The sequence below is a fragment of the Corylus avellana genome, chromosome 3, assembly GCF_965113065.1.
Source record: "Corylus avellana chromosome 3, dhCorAvel1.hap1.2, whole genome shotgun sequence".
In the NCBI taxonomy this organism is placed as follows: domain Eukaryota; kingdom Viridiplantae; phylum Streptophyta; class Magnoliopsida; order Fagales; family Betulaceae; genus Corylus; species Corylus avellana.
Genome location: NC_142492.1, coordinates 11,132,512 through 11,151,074, shown reverse-complemented (window position 1 = coordinate 11,151,074; position 18,563 = coordinate 11,132,512). Strand labels below are relative to the sequence as shown.

Below are 18,563 nucleotides of genomic sequence, written 5' to 3'. Positions count from 1 at the left end.
CATCTATAATGCTGCTATGTGGGGATCTATCTAGTACCCCTATTTATTGGGTTCAATGAACATTGTAAATACACATTTAAGATGGGAGGTGTGTGACACATTACATATTACTGCAGATTGCAGAAGAAGGTAGGCTCTATAAAATTACCCCAACTACACTCAACAAATCCACAATGACAGCCAAAAAGAAGTTACCGTACCCCCTTTTTTTTTTTCTTTTTTTTTTTTTTTTTTTATCAAAGAGAGATGTAGATTTAGATACAAGCAACACTTTAGTTGTCTGTAACACTATTTATTGGGGTTTAACTAGCACCGTTAGCAAACTTTATTGGTACCATAAGTGTGAGAGCCGGCCCTATTATGAATCAATTACTTTCTTTACTGTTTTCTGAACAGTGAGCACAATTACTAGCCACTTTCTTTACTGTCTAAGCAATAACTAGTGTTTGTTATCATCCAACCATGGTGGCCCAAAAAGATGGGGTCGTTTTGTGAAGCTTTTTTCCTTAATTGTTTAAACATAAAGGCATTAACAAACAACTCCAAATACAACGCTTAAAAACAAAAAGCACGGGCTAAAAAGTTTCATAAAATAAACATGCAATTTTCTTTTGCTAGGTAAAGTGGGCTAAGCAGGTGTCGGGTTGCTCATAAGAATGATATATCCACCTATAGTAATGGACCATAAAAGAAATTGGACATGGAGTCTTCAACCCGCATATTCTTTCATGGAACTAACTTCAGATAAAAGAAAAGAGATGTATGAGACAACAACTTGTAATCTGCTTAAAGCTATACACAACAAAACCGCAGCTTGTATGCATTAGACCTACCTACAGTTTAACTGTACAAGAGGACAATTCCACAAAACTAAAAGAGGAATTTATCTGACGTAATTTATGTGATTTTTCTTTTATGTTCTTTGAAGTGACAGACATGAGAAGCCACTTAAAATATGCCACGTCAAACCGAAACACTAAGTCTTGACCCAAAACTGCAAGGGCTGGCATATTCTACTCGGCATTTCGAGGAGATTCAGTTTTTTCTTCCTTTTTGGGCCTACCAAATGATTTCTGGGTATCCAGGGCAGGCATGGATGCTTCACTTGTTTTCTTGAAAGCGTCAATGGCCGGCTTATCAGATTCACGGGGACTCACCAGCTTCTTCTCTACGTCTTCAAATTTAGCAGTGGCCAAAGGTGCTGTGCCAACGCTTCTGTGCGTACTTGGTGCATCTATTGTCAGTTTGGATGCCTCGTCCCTAGAGGCATACCAGGAATGGCCGCAGGCAATACACTCCAACTGAATCCACAAAATCCAGGGGAAAAAGAAGTCGATGGCAATTAAAGGAAGCAATAGCTGGATACAAATCCACATAAATGTTTTTTTTTTTTAAAGAAAAATAATAATAATAATCGAGATATCATTTAAAGTGTCAGGTGCCCAAGTATACAAAAGAAAACACTTAAATGTAAGTAGTACTAGAATCAGTCTTTGAATTAAGCCTTCTTGATTAACTGCACCGAAGCTTCTTCATGTTGCTCGCCTTGATAGGCTTCTGTTGTGCTTCAAATATTATTTTCAACTTTGTTCTTTGCCCCAAAATGAGAGCAAGATGTTACAAAGCATTTATATGTGTTAAATGTCATGCTGCTGTTGCGTGGTCAGAAATTTTCAAACATGAACACAAGCAAATGAAGCAATCGTATCAACAACTGAACACACACATACAGAGAAGTTCATGTACAATACACACGCAAAAACATTATAAATATATATATACACATCAATGATACATGAGTGTTTTGTATCTACCCAGCCCATTCATGTTTTTTTTGGAGGAGTGTTTCATCACTGATATCAAGTTAAAAGGACAAAAGGAAATTTTGAGAACCTGATAGCGCTCTCCATGTCCTGCTTGGATAATGTCTCTTACACCAACTTTCTCACTGCATCTTGAGCAACGAGCATCTGTCATCTGTTTCATGATCGACAACTAAACAGTGAACACATATCTAATGCGCAAATAAATACTTAACAAGAAACTAATAGTTCAAACCAAATTGAGGAAATAAAGAAATGACCTGCATGCGCTCTGACTCATCAGGCTCTGTTCTTGCTGTTTCCTCTGCTGTTAAACCCTCCTGAAATTTCAAATGTTTAGTTGATATCTTTTCCTACTTGTACTTAATCAAAAATACAAAGGCAATAATAAAAATGCAAAGCATGAGGAAGAGTACATATTGGTTGGTAAAAGGGCTTTTTCTTTTTTTCTTTTGATGATCGGTAGGTTACACATGCGCACCTATTGGGTCTTAAATTAGACTTCATACTTCACTCATTCGTACAGGGGGAGGAAATGCCATATGAGTTAAAGCTCATTGGCTGGTCTATAAAAGGTTAAGTTTGAAAGCAAACAATGAATGAACGCTAAAAATAAACTGTAAAATCAGCGACAAGGAATTCATAGAATTTAGAATTACTATTCTGGTAACAGAATTCAAACATTCATGCAAAGTTACACTAGATCACACCATCATATTTAATTTGGTGGAGAAAAAGAAAATTCACCCAAGCACTTCATTTACTTTTTGCATACTTAGAAACTTCAATAAGAGAGCAAATGAACAAGTAACAAATAAACCTAGTTCCAGAGGGAGTTTTCCATGTCTTGCAACTACATCTTCTAATTGAAGCAAGAAGAAATAATACATGCAGCTGTGCTTCTACATGTTATATACATCAATTTAACATGCCGATCTTCAAACCAAACATTTACATTTTCTGTTTAGGTTCCCACACAAGAGACTAATAATCCCTTCCCACTTGTTGTATAATGTTCACAGAATCAACAAAACAAACTAGTTATGAAATGGAAATGGGATCATTATCCATAAAAAGACAATAGCCACTAACTGACAGACAATCACAAGTATCACCTGCCCAATCAGCGTCTGAATCGGCAGTGACTGAATACCAAGTGTAACAGACCCTTTGAGATAAAAAGATTGGAAGCAGAAGTAGAAAGCCACGAAAACAGCATACCTTTAACTCATTTGGTGACATGTTCAGTATTTTTGATGGTTCCAACTCTCCATTTAGAAGACGCCGGGCCAGTAATGCGTTGCTCTACCAAGAAACGAAAGAAAGGATTTTTTTTTTTAAATAAAGGGAAGTTAATAAAAGTAGCTAGACAAATGTGACAACTTTTGCAGCAAAATGTACGCATATCTAAAGCCATGTGCTGTTTCCCTCAAACCAATTTAAAATGCTTTGTTTATTATGGACCCTAAGACCAACAAACCTTACATATATTAAAGGACTCCAGTCCTTTCATCTCATCAAGCAAAGACAGAAATTTCTTCAAATGTCCAACCAGTTTTAATTTTCTATATTATTAACCTCAATAGTACCAATAAGATATATCCCAAAGGAATTGTTTAGTACACCAGTAAGTTCCTCAGGTTTTATTAAGTGTTACCCCAGTAAAAGTATGCCTCAAAGAATGAAAGATATAGCCAAGGCATCTTAGGCATGGCTAAAGGTGCACCTTTAGCACCAGCTCAACTCAACCAAGCCTCACTCCATAATTAATAACCAAATTCTTCTCTGTTTCTATTAGGACATATATAATACGATCCATCCAAGATACCTTTATAAGTTTCTTTTTCTCTCACCATATTTCTGACCCACTAATATTCATAGAAATTAATAAAAACATAGACACATAAAATAGGGTGCTGAAAACAGCCAAAGATCGATTACCATCTATTTATCCATCTTTGAAGCCAAAAATGCACTTATTAACCGTTAATTAGGAGAGTTTAAAGGTTTTAGTTTGTAAATCTCCGATAGAAGTGAGACCCATCTTGTTTGAGGGTTTTGTTAAAACTATTACATATGAAGTGTGAAAATCCCAAGGCATTAGGCTCTCCTAAACAATAAGCCAACATGTTTGTAAATGCACGCACGCAACGAAGTGTTTGAATACACACAAACAAACACAGCCTACAAACCTTGAGATTAAACACCATTGATCGCATCTTTTGGTTATACTTCTGATCTGAGGAAAAAGTTTCATGCGCGGTCCTCTCAAGAGCAATTACAGCTGGAACAGCAGCATCTGGCCAGAGAAAAGACTTGCCACTCTGGAGAAAAAAACAAATACTAACATGTGTGAATCATTGCATTCCCTTAATCCACTGCTTCCAGTTACCAAACATCTATCAGCCGATGCCTACATACCTTTACAATCTTTTCTTGAGATCCATTTGCAGCTTCTTGACACTTATTCTCTCTTTCATGGCCAATGCCATCAGAACCACCTTTTTCTTTGTCATCTCCATCCATGCTGTCAACAGAATTGCACATGTATTGAATTCCTTTAAGAAGCGCCTCTAGGCATATATCACGATGGTTCTCTCCAGTCAATGCCTTGAAATTGGCTAAAATACAGCGGTATTCTGAATTATTATTTGTACAGCTTCCAGGTGTTTCAGCTTTTAGATGTTGATCAGACCTTGCTGTTGCTTCTTCCTCTCTTGTAACATCAAGAGGTGAAATGTTCTTTCTCCTTAAAGCTCGTTTAGTCTTAAGCTGATCTTCTTGTTCAGCAGCTGTATCTTCAGTTTCAATGTCAGGAAGATCCCCCAAACGTGAGAGAGTTTTCTGAACAAGAAGATCAATCTCATGCTGCTTATTATCTTCATAGTCTGTATCAGTCAGTTTCCACAGTTTCCGTGCAACAGTGTCATACACCTTTTGTACAATAAAGCCAGGATGCTCTTTCCGACTTGGAAGCTGCTTGTTTATGGGAACAAAATGCACCAAACACTTGTGCATTACAGATTCTGCTGGGACCTCATCACGGTGGAAACTGTAAAAAAGCTCTCTTGTATCACGTGATTGCCAGCTTCCACCGCCTTTTCTCTCTGCCTCTTCAGGGCGATAAAACCACTGTCCAGTTACCATCATGCTCCCATCTTTCGTCTGACTAATATCCTACCAACAGGAAAACACTTTCATAATTAAGGCAGGTAGAGAGAGGCGGGTAACAAAGACAATACCTAAAAAAGAGAAGTCAAATGAATTGTCAACTAATTTATGTGAAAAGAAATCAGAATATATCCCAAGCACCATATGCAGCCCAAAGAATAACTACAAACACCAATTACATATGAAATGTAATATAAAGCATAACATGCGTAATGTTAAGTACAAATTGACAGCCGACAATTCATAAGTCCACAAAACAGCAAGATAGCATGCCTTTGCCTTAGGTCCACATGGAAATAGCAGACAGTCAGATTTGAATAAGATATGTTCATGTACATGATCAACTGTGTGCCTTCTAGGTCAATAAAATGAACTACAGGTACAGATGCTGTGATTCGTGGACACAGACAGAATTTTCATGTTTTTGCAACAGATTGTGGTTCTAAAAATACCGAATAAAATAGCAACAATTTTCAAGGAAAAACTCATCCACAACCTTACTACTTGAATATCTTCCAATTACTGATTAAACATACCAATCAACCTGAAATTCAAGAATGCAACTCCAAGTTGACATCAGATGCATATCAGCGAGATGGTGTTCAAAATTTCACAGAACATTGAGCATAAAACTTCAACAGATATCATTAGTATTCACAGAAGACTGTAAGACAAATTTCACAGAAGAAGTGCCTTAATTATCACCATGTAAACCTGAAATTCAAGAATGCAACTTCAAGTTGACATGAGATGCATATCAGCGAAATGGTGTTCAAAATTTCACAGAACATTGAGCATAAAACTTCAACAGATATCATAACTATTCACAGAAGACTGTAAGAAAAAATTCACAAAAGAAGTACCTTAATTATCGCGACATAAGGCTTTTGTTCCTTATCCTCAGGAGCTAGAAGTACAGGATCCTCCTGCAGGACAACCAAAGTAGAGATAAACAGTAACATAAGCAAGCGGGGAGGGCACTCAAGAAATTTTTATACACCCTAAATAACCACCTAGAGCCCAAAAGCCCAAAATTTCTGAATCACATGGATGCATATCTCCAATCTAAAGCATTAACTAATCAAATAAGGACACTGAAAGCCTAAATCCTAGCATCAAAACATCATTGAGAAGGTAAGAATATATTGGATAGAAAATAAAATATAATGGGCATTCATGATTTTTCAGCATAAACCACTGTTTTTTGCACATGTCCGCCTACACAGCCAAATCACGAACAAGATCAATGAACAATTAAAGTATACATAGATAATAAAGCCACTTCTCTCAAACATTTCCTCGTATACAATAAATAATTAAGCCAATAAACCCATAAAGACTTATGTTCATCGACCACTAATAAGAACATATTTAGGGCACGAAGTCCCTACAAACCTATAATCGTAACACAAAGGAAACCAGCAGCAAATGAAGATTTTAAAATCATTGAATTACTGGCAACCACATCTTTCTCTCTCATTTCTCAGCAGCCAAACAGAACTTAAAAGTAACCAAGCCCTAAAATGCACCAAAATCCCCAACACTGCTTTCGCAATACATCCGCTAAACCAACGAAATTCAAGCAACAATTACAATCAAAATCCAGAATCAAAACCCTAACCAACTCAACCAAAACGAGAAGATCTAACCAGCTCGTATCGATTGTAGTCGAACTCGAACGCCTCGTAGTGGCTCCTCCGGCCTCTCCCTTTCCCGGAGAACCTCACCGGCTCACCAATCGGCTTGGCGTCCTCCTGCTGCGGCTCCTCCTCCTCTGCTTCCTCTTCGTCCTCCGATGCTTCCCTCCCCTTCTTCCTCTTCTTCTGCTGGCGCTTCTTCTCCTTCGGTTCCTCTTCCTCCTCCGCGAGCTTCATGCGCTTTAGTCGCTTCCGCCGCGGCTGGCTCTCGTCTCCGGAATTCGAGGACTGTGGCTGCTGCTGCTGCTGCTGCTTCGGCGGCGCCTCCTCGTCGTCGTCGCTCGTCGAAATCTGCGCGAACCTCCGGTACCTCATTTCAATGCCAATTGCCAACCCCCCTCTCTCTCTCTCTGGGACTCAAGTACGCGAACACACACAACACGCAATCTGCAGCTCTGGATCAAAAATGGTTAGCCCGCCAAGCGGTGCGGTTTCGTCGTGTTTAACTGACGGAGGCGGTTCGGAAAAAACGAGTTTACCACTGTTGCCCTTTTGGTAAGGGTGGGGCGAAACCCGCCCCAACTTTAGCTGGCCCGAAGTTACCGAGCCGCCTGGTCGGCTCCTGACTGGGCTCGTTGGGATCGGTAACTTCCTGTCCAAATTTCGTCAAAGTTAGTACGGAATATATATATATATTTTTTGAAACTTCACTAAGCCCCTTGAACTTCCGGTCGATTTTGCAGACCTCCCTGAACTTTCAAATCTTTCATTTTGAGCCCCTAAACTTTCATTTTCTCTCAAATAAGAACCTTCTGTCTATCTGAATCATTAAGATCAAACTGAATGCATATCACGTGACTTTCACGTGATTTTTTAGGGTACATTTACCCTTTTTGCCCTCACACTCACTCACCTTCACTCACCCTTACACTTACACTTACACTTACCCATATATATTAAACACACTACCTACGTTGTGCAAGAAACCCCCGAGAACAAGAGAGCACGAAGATCCATTACCCAAGCTGTAGAAAAAAATCACTGGGTTCCAGCCATCCATTGAAAAAGATTAGGAAGGAAGTCGAAGAAACAAAGCTGAGGATCTAGCTAGGAGTCACGTGCGTCTCGACGGTGAAGAATCCCACACGACGGCGATACCCAGTACCGGTGAAAGTCGATTCTATCATCCACCGGCAAAATTACCCACTACCCAATATCGGCGAGGTAACGACGGTAAAATATGGAGCACTCCGAGGGTGAGGTATGTGATTTAGGATCGAGCTATCCAATTTGCAAATATGGGAGCAAAACAGTTATCAAAACTGCATCAACACCTAAAAATCATGGCAAAAAGTTTTATGCTTGTGTTAATTATTTGGTAAGATGTGTTTTAGAATTTATTTTTTCACATAAATTTTCTGCTCATCCCGTTATGCCAAAATTCTATATTAATTGGGTAAACCCTAATTTTTGTAACCATAGTTTTTTTGACCCTAATTACGTGATTATGTAGAACGAAAAAAATCGTGGTTGCAATTATTTTAAATGGGTTGAACCTGAAATTTGTGTGTGCGGTAATCAAGTGATGTCGATGTTGATGGAATGGCAAAACGACTTGAAGTCCGAAAGGGCAATGGAAGTCTTCAAATGTAAGCTTGAGCTTGCTGAATACAAGTCCAAAATTGAAGTTGATGCTGCTAATTTTAAAGTTAAACTTCAAAGGGTTGAGAATGAGTATCGTTGAATGCAGCTGAAGTTTCGAGTTGCACTTGCATCTTTTTGGTATCTTGTTGCTGTATTGATGTGTTTCTGTTTTTCTAATGGACTTGCATCAAGGCTAATGTTAAGCAGTTGAGATAGACATTTTGTTTTCTTTATTTGTATCAGACTTGTATGAATTGACCATTTTCGTAATGTTTTTTAGGTTTTAGTTAGGTTGTAATATTTGTTATGGTTTGTATGGATTTTGTTGGCACAATTGACTCTAGTATTGAAATGGATTTGTCCACAAAATTATGAAAATTGTGACCCCAATTTATGTTATTGCTTGCTGTTGTGGTTGTAATATTTGTTATGGTTTGTATGAATTTTGTTAGCACAATTGACTCTAGTATTGAAATGGATTTGTCCTCTAAATTACGAAAATTGTGACCTCAATTGATGTTATTGCTTGCTGTTGTGTTTCCTTAATATTGGGAAATAAAACATTGGCTAAATATTGTCATCCACATGTTGTCAAGTCCTACCAAATTTACACCAAATGTGTTCAAACTCCTAACCTAATCCAACTATCAAAATCAATGCAAGCACTATATGTATTTAATCACAACTACTTAAGACCATTCCTTATTTAATTATAATCCAAAAGTTGCATAAAATGTTGTCAAAACATACATGACCATCAAAATTAACCTACAATTCATATCAATGCAAGCACTACAGAAAAATCAGTTAAATTTAATTTTCATACGTGATAAAAATCTAATTTTCATACATGATAAAAATCTACAATTCATACATGATAAAAATCTAATTTTCAAGCAATTATCAATATCAGTTAAATTTATCTCTTAGTATATAAACTTAAGCTTTAGTAATATAACATAATATATATTAAAGCTAAAGGTTTTGAGTTCAAACTGTAACACCGTCATTTCACTACAAAAAAAATTGTTATTTTAGTGACGTGTCTACAATAACATTTTTTTTTTTAACACGTCGCTATTTAGTGACATGTTAATTTTTAACACATCACTAAATAGTGACATGAATGATAGTAAATGAGCCTTCATTTGTTAACTTGGAATGCACCATATCTTGGACATCAATCAGATGTTCTGCATATTCTCTATTTGTCAAGATAGTAGCTGTCCTTTTCTCCCTTATAGGAATAACTGCAGCTGGGTCTTCATTTGGTAATTGAGACTAGACCACATTAGGATCTTTATTTGGTGAATTTGCTTCAAAGTTGACAGTTGCAAGGGCAATGATGACGTTTTTCACTTTAACAAGTTTTATCTCTCTCAACCTAACGTACAGTTGTAGAGAGAAGATATTGCTTGTCCATCTATCATTTTAAATTTGTACGCTATACGAATGATTAGAATATTGGTGAGATAATGCAAAGACCACGGAATCCTTCGTGTGAATTTATTGCTGTAGAAATTGAGAACTAAAAGGTTTGGGAGTTTATTCCCAACATCTCCAGGAATCTCACCCCATAGTTGGTTTGAAGCTCAGGCCAACGAAACAAGGGAGGATATGTTGTATACGAAATGGAGGAATGTTAGTTTCTTTCGGTCGGTCCATGATTGAGAATTGGAAGTGCTAGCCTCGTTCTATACTCTGCTATATTCTCACAGAATGAGTAGGGGAGGGGAGGACAAAATTTGGTGGATTCCGTCCAGAAAAGGGAAGTTTGATGTTAGATCCTTCTACAATACCCTGGTATGCAAAGAGGTGAGTCCTTTTCCTTGGAAGAGTATTTGGCGCACCAAGGTACCTTCGAGAGTGGCTTTCTTCACTTGGATAGCGGTGTTAGGGAAGATCCTTACTATTGATAATCTCAGGAAAAAGGAATATTATCGTGATCAATAGATTTTGCTTGTGCAAAATTGATGAGGAGACTATTGATCATCTTTTTCTTCACTGTGAGATTGCTCGTTCCTTATGGCATGCCTTTGTCTTGAGTCATGCCTCGAAAGGTGGCGGGTTTGTTTGCTTGTTGGTGGTCGGGAGGTCGCTCTAGAAGTGCCGTTGTTTGAAAAATGGTTCCTTTATGCATTATGTGGTGTTTATAGTTAGAAAGGAACGAGAGATGCTTTGAGGATTCTTAAAGATCTTTGGAGGACCTCATGGCCTTCGTCTTCTATACGCTTTACACTTGGACAGCTGCTTGGCTTGCTCCCTTAGTGATTAGCTATCTTGATTTCCTTGTTCTTTTCTCTTCTTCTAGTTAGACATTTCCCTTGTTTACTCATTGTGTACTAGGGTTGCACCCCTCTGCACTTTTGATATATAAACATTACTTATCAAAAAAAAAAAAAAAGAATTGGAGGACTGCACGCCCAGCGTGGTGGAGCCAGAGCCTGGAGCAAAAAAGAGATGGGGAAGGGAGGGGGGAAAAAAGTCAGGGAAGGGGGGGGGGGGGGGATGGGGGAGAGAGTCTAGGGTTTTTTTCACTTTCTCTAGCATCCTAATTTTATTATTGAACATTGAGCATATACGTTAAAGTTTTACATGGACATATATGTTTGAATACCTTCATATTTTATGCATGTAAGGTCCTTAAGTTACATTTTCCTTGACAATGGTATGAGTAAAAAAATTATTGCATAGAAAATCATAGTCATAGATAGACCCTTGTAACTTATATAAAAGATTGTTTGTATTCAAAAATAAAAAACTGTGAAATCCATATAGACTATAACATGGCAACATCAATGTTTTGATAGGAGAAGTAGTTGGGCTTTGGGTTGATATGTTGGTGTATGAGCAAAGTAGTGACATACACCGAACGGATCACGTGAGTCATCATTCTTTTAAACAATGTTTTAAAGAATGTGACAAGTACATGGTGGCTTATAATAGTTAACTCTAAATCCTGAAAAGATTGTGAACTCAGATTTAAAGTGTAGGTCATTTTATGTATCTGTGAATGAGATCTTTTTTGGTCAACATCTATATGTATTGAGTGATTGCATGTATCATTGTGGAAATATTCCCATTGTTTTAGATTTAATGAAAATGATTATTCCAATGTTCGGGCTTAATCCTTGTTTTAAATTTAATGGAAATGATTATTTCAAAGTTCGGACTTGAGTGTTTCAAGTGAGATGGAATCTCACAATGTACAAATGGATAATTATGTAATTAAATCAAGTACTGAATAAAGTGACATGTAATTAAATCAAGTACCGAATAAAGTGACCGTATATGGACTTTGATTCAACTATGGCGTGATTCCATATAGGGGTAATATGTAATAAATAAGTGCATCACATGGAGTAATTGATTAAATCAAAAATACATATTAGAGTGCAATCACATTTGTTTAGTGTAATCAAATATGATTAATAGTGTCAAGTGACAAGTCATGGATGATAATGGATGACAAGTGTCACAAGCCTATTGAAGCTAATTGTATTTTTTATTTTTATTTTTTTCTTTAGGTCCCTCTTTGAGCTAATGTAAATTGATTGTTTGTTTTGGGCCTCCAATATGTATTTATTTATTTGGGTTGTTTTATTTCATAATGCATGGGCCAAATAATTTAATTCTTATGTGGCTCATCATTTGGAGTTGATTGGGTTTATGAATTAAAAGAGCTTTGGGATCATAGATTTAATTCCTAAAAGCCTATTTGGGATTGCATTTGAAAAATAGAGCTTTTAAATCAAAAAGTACTTTTTGGCAAAAACTTTATTTTTAAACTTTTGCCAAAAGTGTGTTTTGACTATTTTTAGGCTTTTTGGACATTTAAAAGCGCTTTTAATTTTTTTACCAAACGACTACTATTTTTTTTTTTTTTTTCAAATGGACTTTTTTAGTGTTAAACGCATTTTTAGGCCCCTCAAACGCAATCTCAAATAGGCCTTAAATGTTTAAGCAATTAAAAGAGCTTTGGGCTCATCGATTTAATTCCTAAAGGCTTAAGAAGAATTAAAAGAGCACTGGGCCAATGTGATAAAACCAAGTCCAAGCATTGGGCTTCTAGGAAAATGGCTAGGCATGAGCTACCCCTAGGAGACACATGGGGAGAGAATGGATGACCACAAGGGGATTAATTCCCCTTGTGACTAGTGATCCTAGTTCTACTTGGATTCTAAAATGCTATGTTCCGACCTCTCCAAGCAAATTTGGACCCTAGAGAAGCATAAGGCATAAGTGAAAAAACACAATTAAGAGAGTTGTGAAAAATATTTAATAGAAAAAATATATATAATATATATTTTTCTCAAGTTCATGCTTCTAGCTATTCTCTAGAATTGAGAATAGTTATTATGAGCTCACACATACAGTCATATTAAGTCATCAAAGAAAAAATATGAAAGTTGAATAAAAAACATCAAGAACAATAAGAACGTATTCTTCATCATTCAACATGCAAGAAGAATTTCAAGCGGAGTTATATAGCCCTACATGTCTCGGAGATGCCAAATTCGATTGTAAGTATTAACTTTTGTATTTAATTTTAAATCTTGCCTTGTTTATCTTGAAGTAAAAATCTCTACAGTTGTTCTTTTTGCTATGTATATTTTATGTACAAGATTCCAACATCAAGGTCATCATCCACCGGCTCAACTTGCTGCCATGGTTGCTCATACCACCTCCTCCCAAGATGATGACACTTGGTTTGTTGATAGTGAAGCCAGTCGACACATCACATCCAATTTTGGGCAACTCACTTTGCAGCAGCCTTACAACGGTTCTAACAATGTTGTCGTGGGTAATGGTGTAGGTTTTGCAAATTAAGCATACCGGCTCACTTTCTTTTTGCACTTCTCACTTCATCTTAAACATGTCTTTCATTGTTCCTAAGCTTTTGCTAACCTGCTTTCTATTAATCAATTTTTCCGTGATAATAATTAATTTTGTATTCTCATAGATTCTCAATATTTTATTAAGGATTCCCACACGAGGGTGACAATTCTGGAAGGGCAGAGTGAAGATGGTCTTTACCCTCACGGCTGCAACACTTTTCCATCACATAAACAATGTGCTTGGTTGCATTCACTGGAGTCAAGGTCCCGCTCCCTCCGCCCATGTACATGTCATACCCATCACTCCCCATAAAATTTCACTTATGCCTTTAAAAGATGATAAAATTATGAGATACGCTATTTAGCTAGCATTATCTACTGATGTGGTATGCTCAATCCATTATTTAGTTAAAAAAAAAAAGAAAAACTTTTAAAAAAAAAACATTTATTGATTATAGTGGATTAATTCCCGAAGGCACTGGATTGCTTTATGCATGAGGGGTAGTAGGATCATTCAAAACGAAAATATTTTACTAAAGTAAAATCATTAATTAGCAGTTTATTCAATAAAAAACTTGAATAATGTGGATTCATGAATGCTAAGGTCCCTTTTGTTTTGAACGTTCTGTATTTTCTAGTATTTGGTGTGAACGAAAATGATAGTCAATTCAAAAATATTTTTGGCTTGACCAAACAAGCTTCTTTTAGTTTATATTAAATTTTCATAAACTAATTTTTGAGTTTAAGCTTCTCATTCTCAAATCGCCACCACCGGACCTTCATTAGACCACCATCGAAGGTCGCAGGCTGTTTTCTACCGTTACTCATTTTCCATACGAGCCAAACTTTGGAAAATATTTTATAAGAAATCATTTTTTTGAAGAAAAAAAAAATGGGAAACTTCAGAAAGCCCCCCTGAACTTCCAGCCAATTTGAAAAAACCCCCCTGAATTTTCATAACTCTCATTTAGGCCCCCTGAACTTTGGTTTTCTCTCACTTTGGACCATTTTAACATTAAACTACGTCGTTTTGAGCTGGGTAGGTGTTGTAATTTTAGGACACAAAACGACGTAGTTTAATGTTAAAAGGGTCCAAAGTAAGAGAAAACTAAAGTTCAGGGGGCCTAAATGAGAGTTTTGGAAATTCAGGAGGGGTTTTTCAAATTGGCTGAAAGTTCAGAGGGGGCTTTCTGAAATTTTCCAAAAAAAAAATAGAGTTCATCAATGAAAAATATTTTGGAAAACTTCACTTTAAACCCTTAAACTACCACACATTTTGAGAAAATCCCCCCAAATTTTCAAAACTCTCAATTCCATGCCTTGAACTTTTAATTTTATGCAATGCACCTCCATCAGTTTTTAAACATTAAAAGTGATGAAAATGACCATTATACCCCTCTTTTTTTTTTATAAAATTTAAAATTTACCCTTAATTTCAAATTAAAAATTATAAAAAAAAGTAAAGTTATTATTAAAAAAAAAATCAAAGAGTAATTTGATATTTTTAGAGGTTTCTATTAGGGTTTAACGGAAAAAATTGACGGATGGTAATAAATTGCATCAAATTGAAAGTTCGAGGGGTGAAATTGAAAGTTTTTCAAATTTGAAGGGATCTTCTCAAAGTACGCAGTAATTTAGGATTACTTTGTGAAATTTTTCCAAAACATTTTATGTTGAAACAAACCAAATGTAAAATGATGTGATATTATAAAAAGGTACGTACCTTTTTATTTGAGTTTGTTTAAGCAATTTGTTATTTTATTGCTAAATTTTAAAATATTATGAATTGTCATTATCCAACAAAAATGAGTCACATTTTTTGGTTACATTGGAGTAAGTGGACATTGATGATGAACAATTCACATTTTTGATTTCTGAAGGCACTGGATTGGTGTGAAGCACATGACTATGAGCAGGTCGTGACCAATAATCTTAGCTCAAGTGGCTGGCAATCATATCAATAACAAATTTCCTTAAAATATGTTTGGGATTATGTTTAAAAAATAGAGTTTTTAAATCAAAAAACGCATTTTGGCAAAAGCTTTATTTTTAAGCTTTTGTCAGCGTGTTTTGACAATTTTTAGGCTTTTTGGACCATTAAAAACACTTTCAATTTTATTTACCAAACAGGTACTTCTTTTTAAACAAACTTTTTGAGTGTTAAACGCACTTTTAGGCCCCTCAAACGCACACCCAAACAGACCCTCCTCAATAAGATTTTTAAGTGCTATTAGCTTTACCCTTTGGGAACACATGCAATTTATTAATATTAGTGACTCTTAGCTTTCATTTCAATACGCATGCTACAGCTACACTTGTTGAGCTTAGCTTTGAGCTTTGCTTTTAAGACCATCATTGAGGCATGTGAATTGTGCATACGTAATTTAGGCATAACTTGGTCAAATCATAAACGAGAAATTATTTACCAACTTATATTATGAATATATAAAAAACTATATGATAATTTTATCCCTACAATGATCTCTGGGGATACTATTGAATTGTTTCATTAATTTTCCTTGTTGGATAAAGCAATACTCAACCAATCTACTCTTGATAACCCTTCATTCACAAGTAAACTTAGATTAGTTTTGTCACCCTTGGCCTAACTTTCTTATTTCCTATCATTTTATAGAGGATGAAAAGTCAATTTGATTTTAAAAGAAAATTAAATAATAACTTTGATCATTTCTCATTTCTCATTTTCCATCACCTTTGTTTATGATCTTATATAAGTAGCTATACATCCCTTTCATTTACACACTCAAACCGAAATTCATGCTTACAAAGAAAACATGAATCTCTATAATGGGTTTCGCCTACCATACTTGTTCCTCTTTGTTTCATGCTTTTTGCTGACTCTTCATGCTAGTTCAACACCAATGGAAAAGTCCACCTACATTGTCCATATGGACAAATCTCACATGCCCAAGGCCTTCACTAGCCATCACAATTGGAACTCATCAATCGTCGATTGCCTTGATTCTGAAAGGCAATCGACTTCATCGTTTGTATACACTTACAATCATGTCCTTCATGGTTTCAGCGCTTCTCTATCTCAAGCAGCACTGGATAGTTTGAGGGAATCCCCAGGATTTGTTTCAGCTTATCGAGATAGGAATGCTACACTCGATACCACACACACGCCTGAGTTCCTATCACTTAATCCTACAGGTGGCTTATGGGCCGCTTCTAACTACGGTGAAGATGTCATCATTGGTGTTATCGACTCTGGAGTTTGGCTGGAAAGTGATAGTTTTAAGGATGATGGTATGACCACCCAAATCCCAGCAAGGTGGAAAGGAATTTGCCAAGTACAAGAAGGATTCAATTCTTCCATGTGTAACTCGAAGCTCAGGAGCCAGATACTTCAACAACGTCATCATGGCTGCAAATCTCAACATTACATTTAGCATGAATTCAGGTAGGGACACTTTGGGACATTGGACCCATACAGCCTCCACAGTTGCAGGGAACTATGTGAATGGTGCATCTTATTTCGGGTATGGTAAAGGAACAACTAAAGGCATTGCACCACGAGCCAGGGTTGCTGTGTACAAGGTGACTTGGCCAGAAGGGCGCTATGCTTCTGATGTTCTTGCTGGTATTGACCAAGCTATAGTTGATGGTGTTGATGTAATTTCCATCTCTCTGGGCTATGATGGAGCGCCGTTGTATGAAGATCCAATAGCAATTGCTTCTTTTGCTGCAATGGAGAAGGGTGTGGTAGTTTCAACTTCAGTAGGAAATGCAGGGCCATTCTTTGGCAACATGCACAATGGTATTCCATGGGTCTTGACTGTGGCAACAGGCAGTATTGATCGGTCATTTGCTGGAACTTTAACTCTTGGAAATGATCATGCCATTACTGGTTGGACCATGTTCCCGGCACCAATCATACCAAATTATTTGAAGTTGGAGGAGTTTCATGTCCTTGTTTAGTGATTACCCCAAATGATGCATCAACTGTGGTCAAATATGCAACAACTAGTGATTTTCCTTTTGCTAGAATAAAGTTCCAAGAGACTATTATGGGCACAAAGCCTGTGCCGGCTGTGGCTTACTATAGTTCAAGAGGTTCTTCACAAAGCTATCCAAGCATCTTAAAGCCAGACGTAATGGCACCGGGGTCATTAGTATTAGCTGCCTGGGTTCCAAATCAGCAAACAGCCCAAATAGGGCCGAATGTGTACTTGTCTAGCCATTACAATGTGATTTCTGGGACTTCCATGGCTTGCGAACATGCCTCTGGCGTGGCTGCACTTTTGAAAGCTGCACACCCAGAATGGAGCCCTGCTGCGATTAGATCTGCCATGATGACCACAGCCAACCCATTAGATAATACTCTAAACCCAATTCAAGAAAATGGCAAAAGGTTTCAACTTGCTTCACCTCTAGCCATGGGAGCAGGACATATTGATCCAAATCGTGCTCTCGACCCGGGTTTGGTTTGTGATGCAACCCCACAAGACTATATCAATCTGCTATGCTCCATGAAATTCAACAAGCCACAAATCTTAGCCATCACCAGATCACACTCCTATGATTGCTCCAACCCATCCTCTGATCATAATTATTCGTCGTTTACTGCTTTTCACAATAGCAAAAATGTCTTAAATGTGAAAACATTTCAAAGGATTGTAACCAATGTGGGAGATGGGGCATCTACATACAAAGCCAAAATTACAGCACCACGAGGCTCTAGAGTTAAAGTATCACCTCAGAAATTGGTCTTCAAAAAGAAGTATGAGCAACAAAGCTACACTTTGGATATAATGTCGGGGAGGCACATGAAAAATGATATTTCATTTGGTGCACTTGTTTGGACTCATGAAAATGGAAACCACACCGTTAGGAGCCCCATTGTAGTGTCACCAATGATGATGGTTTAAGCTTGTATGTTAACTTAAAATTGCGCACTCTAGACGCATATTACTACATTGGTATAAAATAAGCATGTATGCATATTTCAAGTTTCTACTCCTAATATATATATATATATATATATATATATATATATATATATATATATATGCACTTATTTCAAGCAATGTTACTACATATCCTCATTTTCTAGAAATTGTGTCTCTCTTCTATCTTACTTCTGTGGTTTTCATTCTATCAAAAATCAACAATTGGCATGTGAGCTCATTTTACGAATGGTTCAATAAATACTAACTCAACTATTTCTTCATAGTATTAATATCTTTTACTCTAACAATTAGACTTAAATATAATGACTAAATTTATTTATTAATATTAATTAAGAGTGTGTAGGTATATCCTAAAGAGGACTTTGTATATTGAGTGGTGAGAGATGATTCACTTACTCCTTTTAGTTTCACCTTTAAACTACAACTTACTACAATTTGGACTAAAAAAACTATCAAAAATTTGTTGAGTTGCCCTTGAATCAAATTTTATTGTTTTTCTTTTTAATGGAAAAAGTC

General features: G+C 36.6%; 1 protein-coding gene and 1 pseudogene across 1 annotated transcript; one reads left to right on the top strand and one right to left on the bottom strand.

The window, feature by feature from the left end:
- Nucleotides 1–706: 706 nt before the first annotated feature.
- Nucleotides 707–7,267, bottom strand: LOC132175476 (bromo-adjacent homology (BAH) domain-containing protein). The gene is made up of 8 exons (XM_059587435.2): nucleotides 6,644–7,267; nucleotides 5,858–5,920; nucleotides 4,245–5,000; nucleotides 4,016–4,147; nucleotides 3,045–3,128; nucleotides 2,084–2,143; nucleotides 1,894–1,977; nucleotides 707–1,301 (listed from the first exon to the last, which is right to left on the bottom strand). Exons 1-8 carry the CDS (start codon nucleotides 7,004–7,006, stop codon nucleotides 1,014–1,016), a joined length of 1,830 nt encoding a protein of 609 aa, XP_059443418.2. The 5' UTR covers nucleotides 7,007–7,267; the 3' UTR covers nucleotides 707–1,013.
- An 8,641-nt stretch (nucleotides 7,268–15,908) lies between these two features.
- Nucleotides 15,909–18,005, top strand: LOC132173338 (subtilisin-like protease SBT3 pseudogene; annotated as a pseudogene).
- Nucleotides 18,006–18,563: the final 558 nt, after the last annotated feature.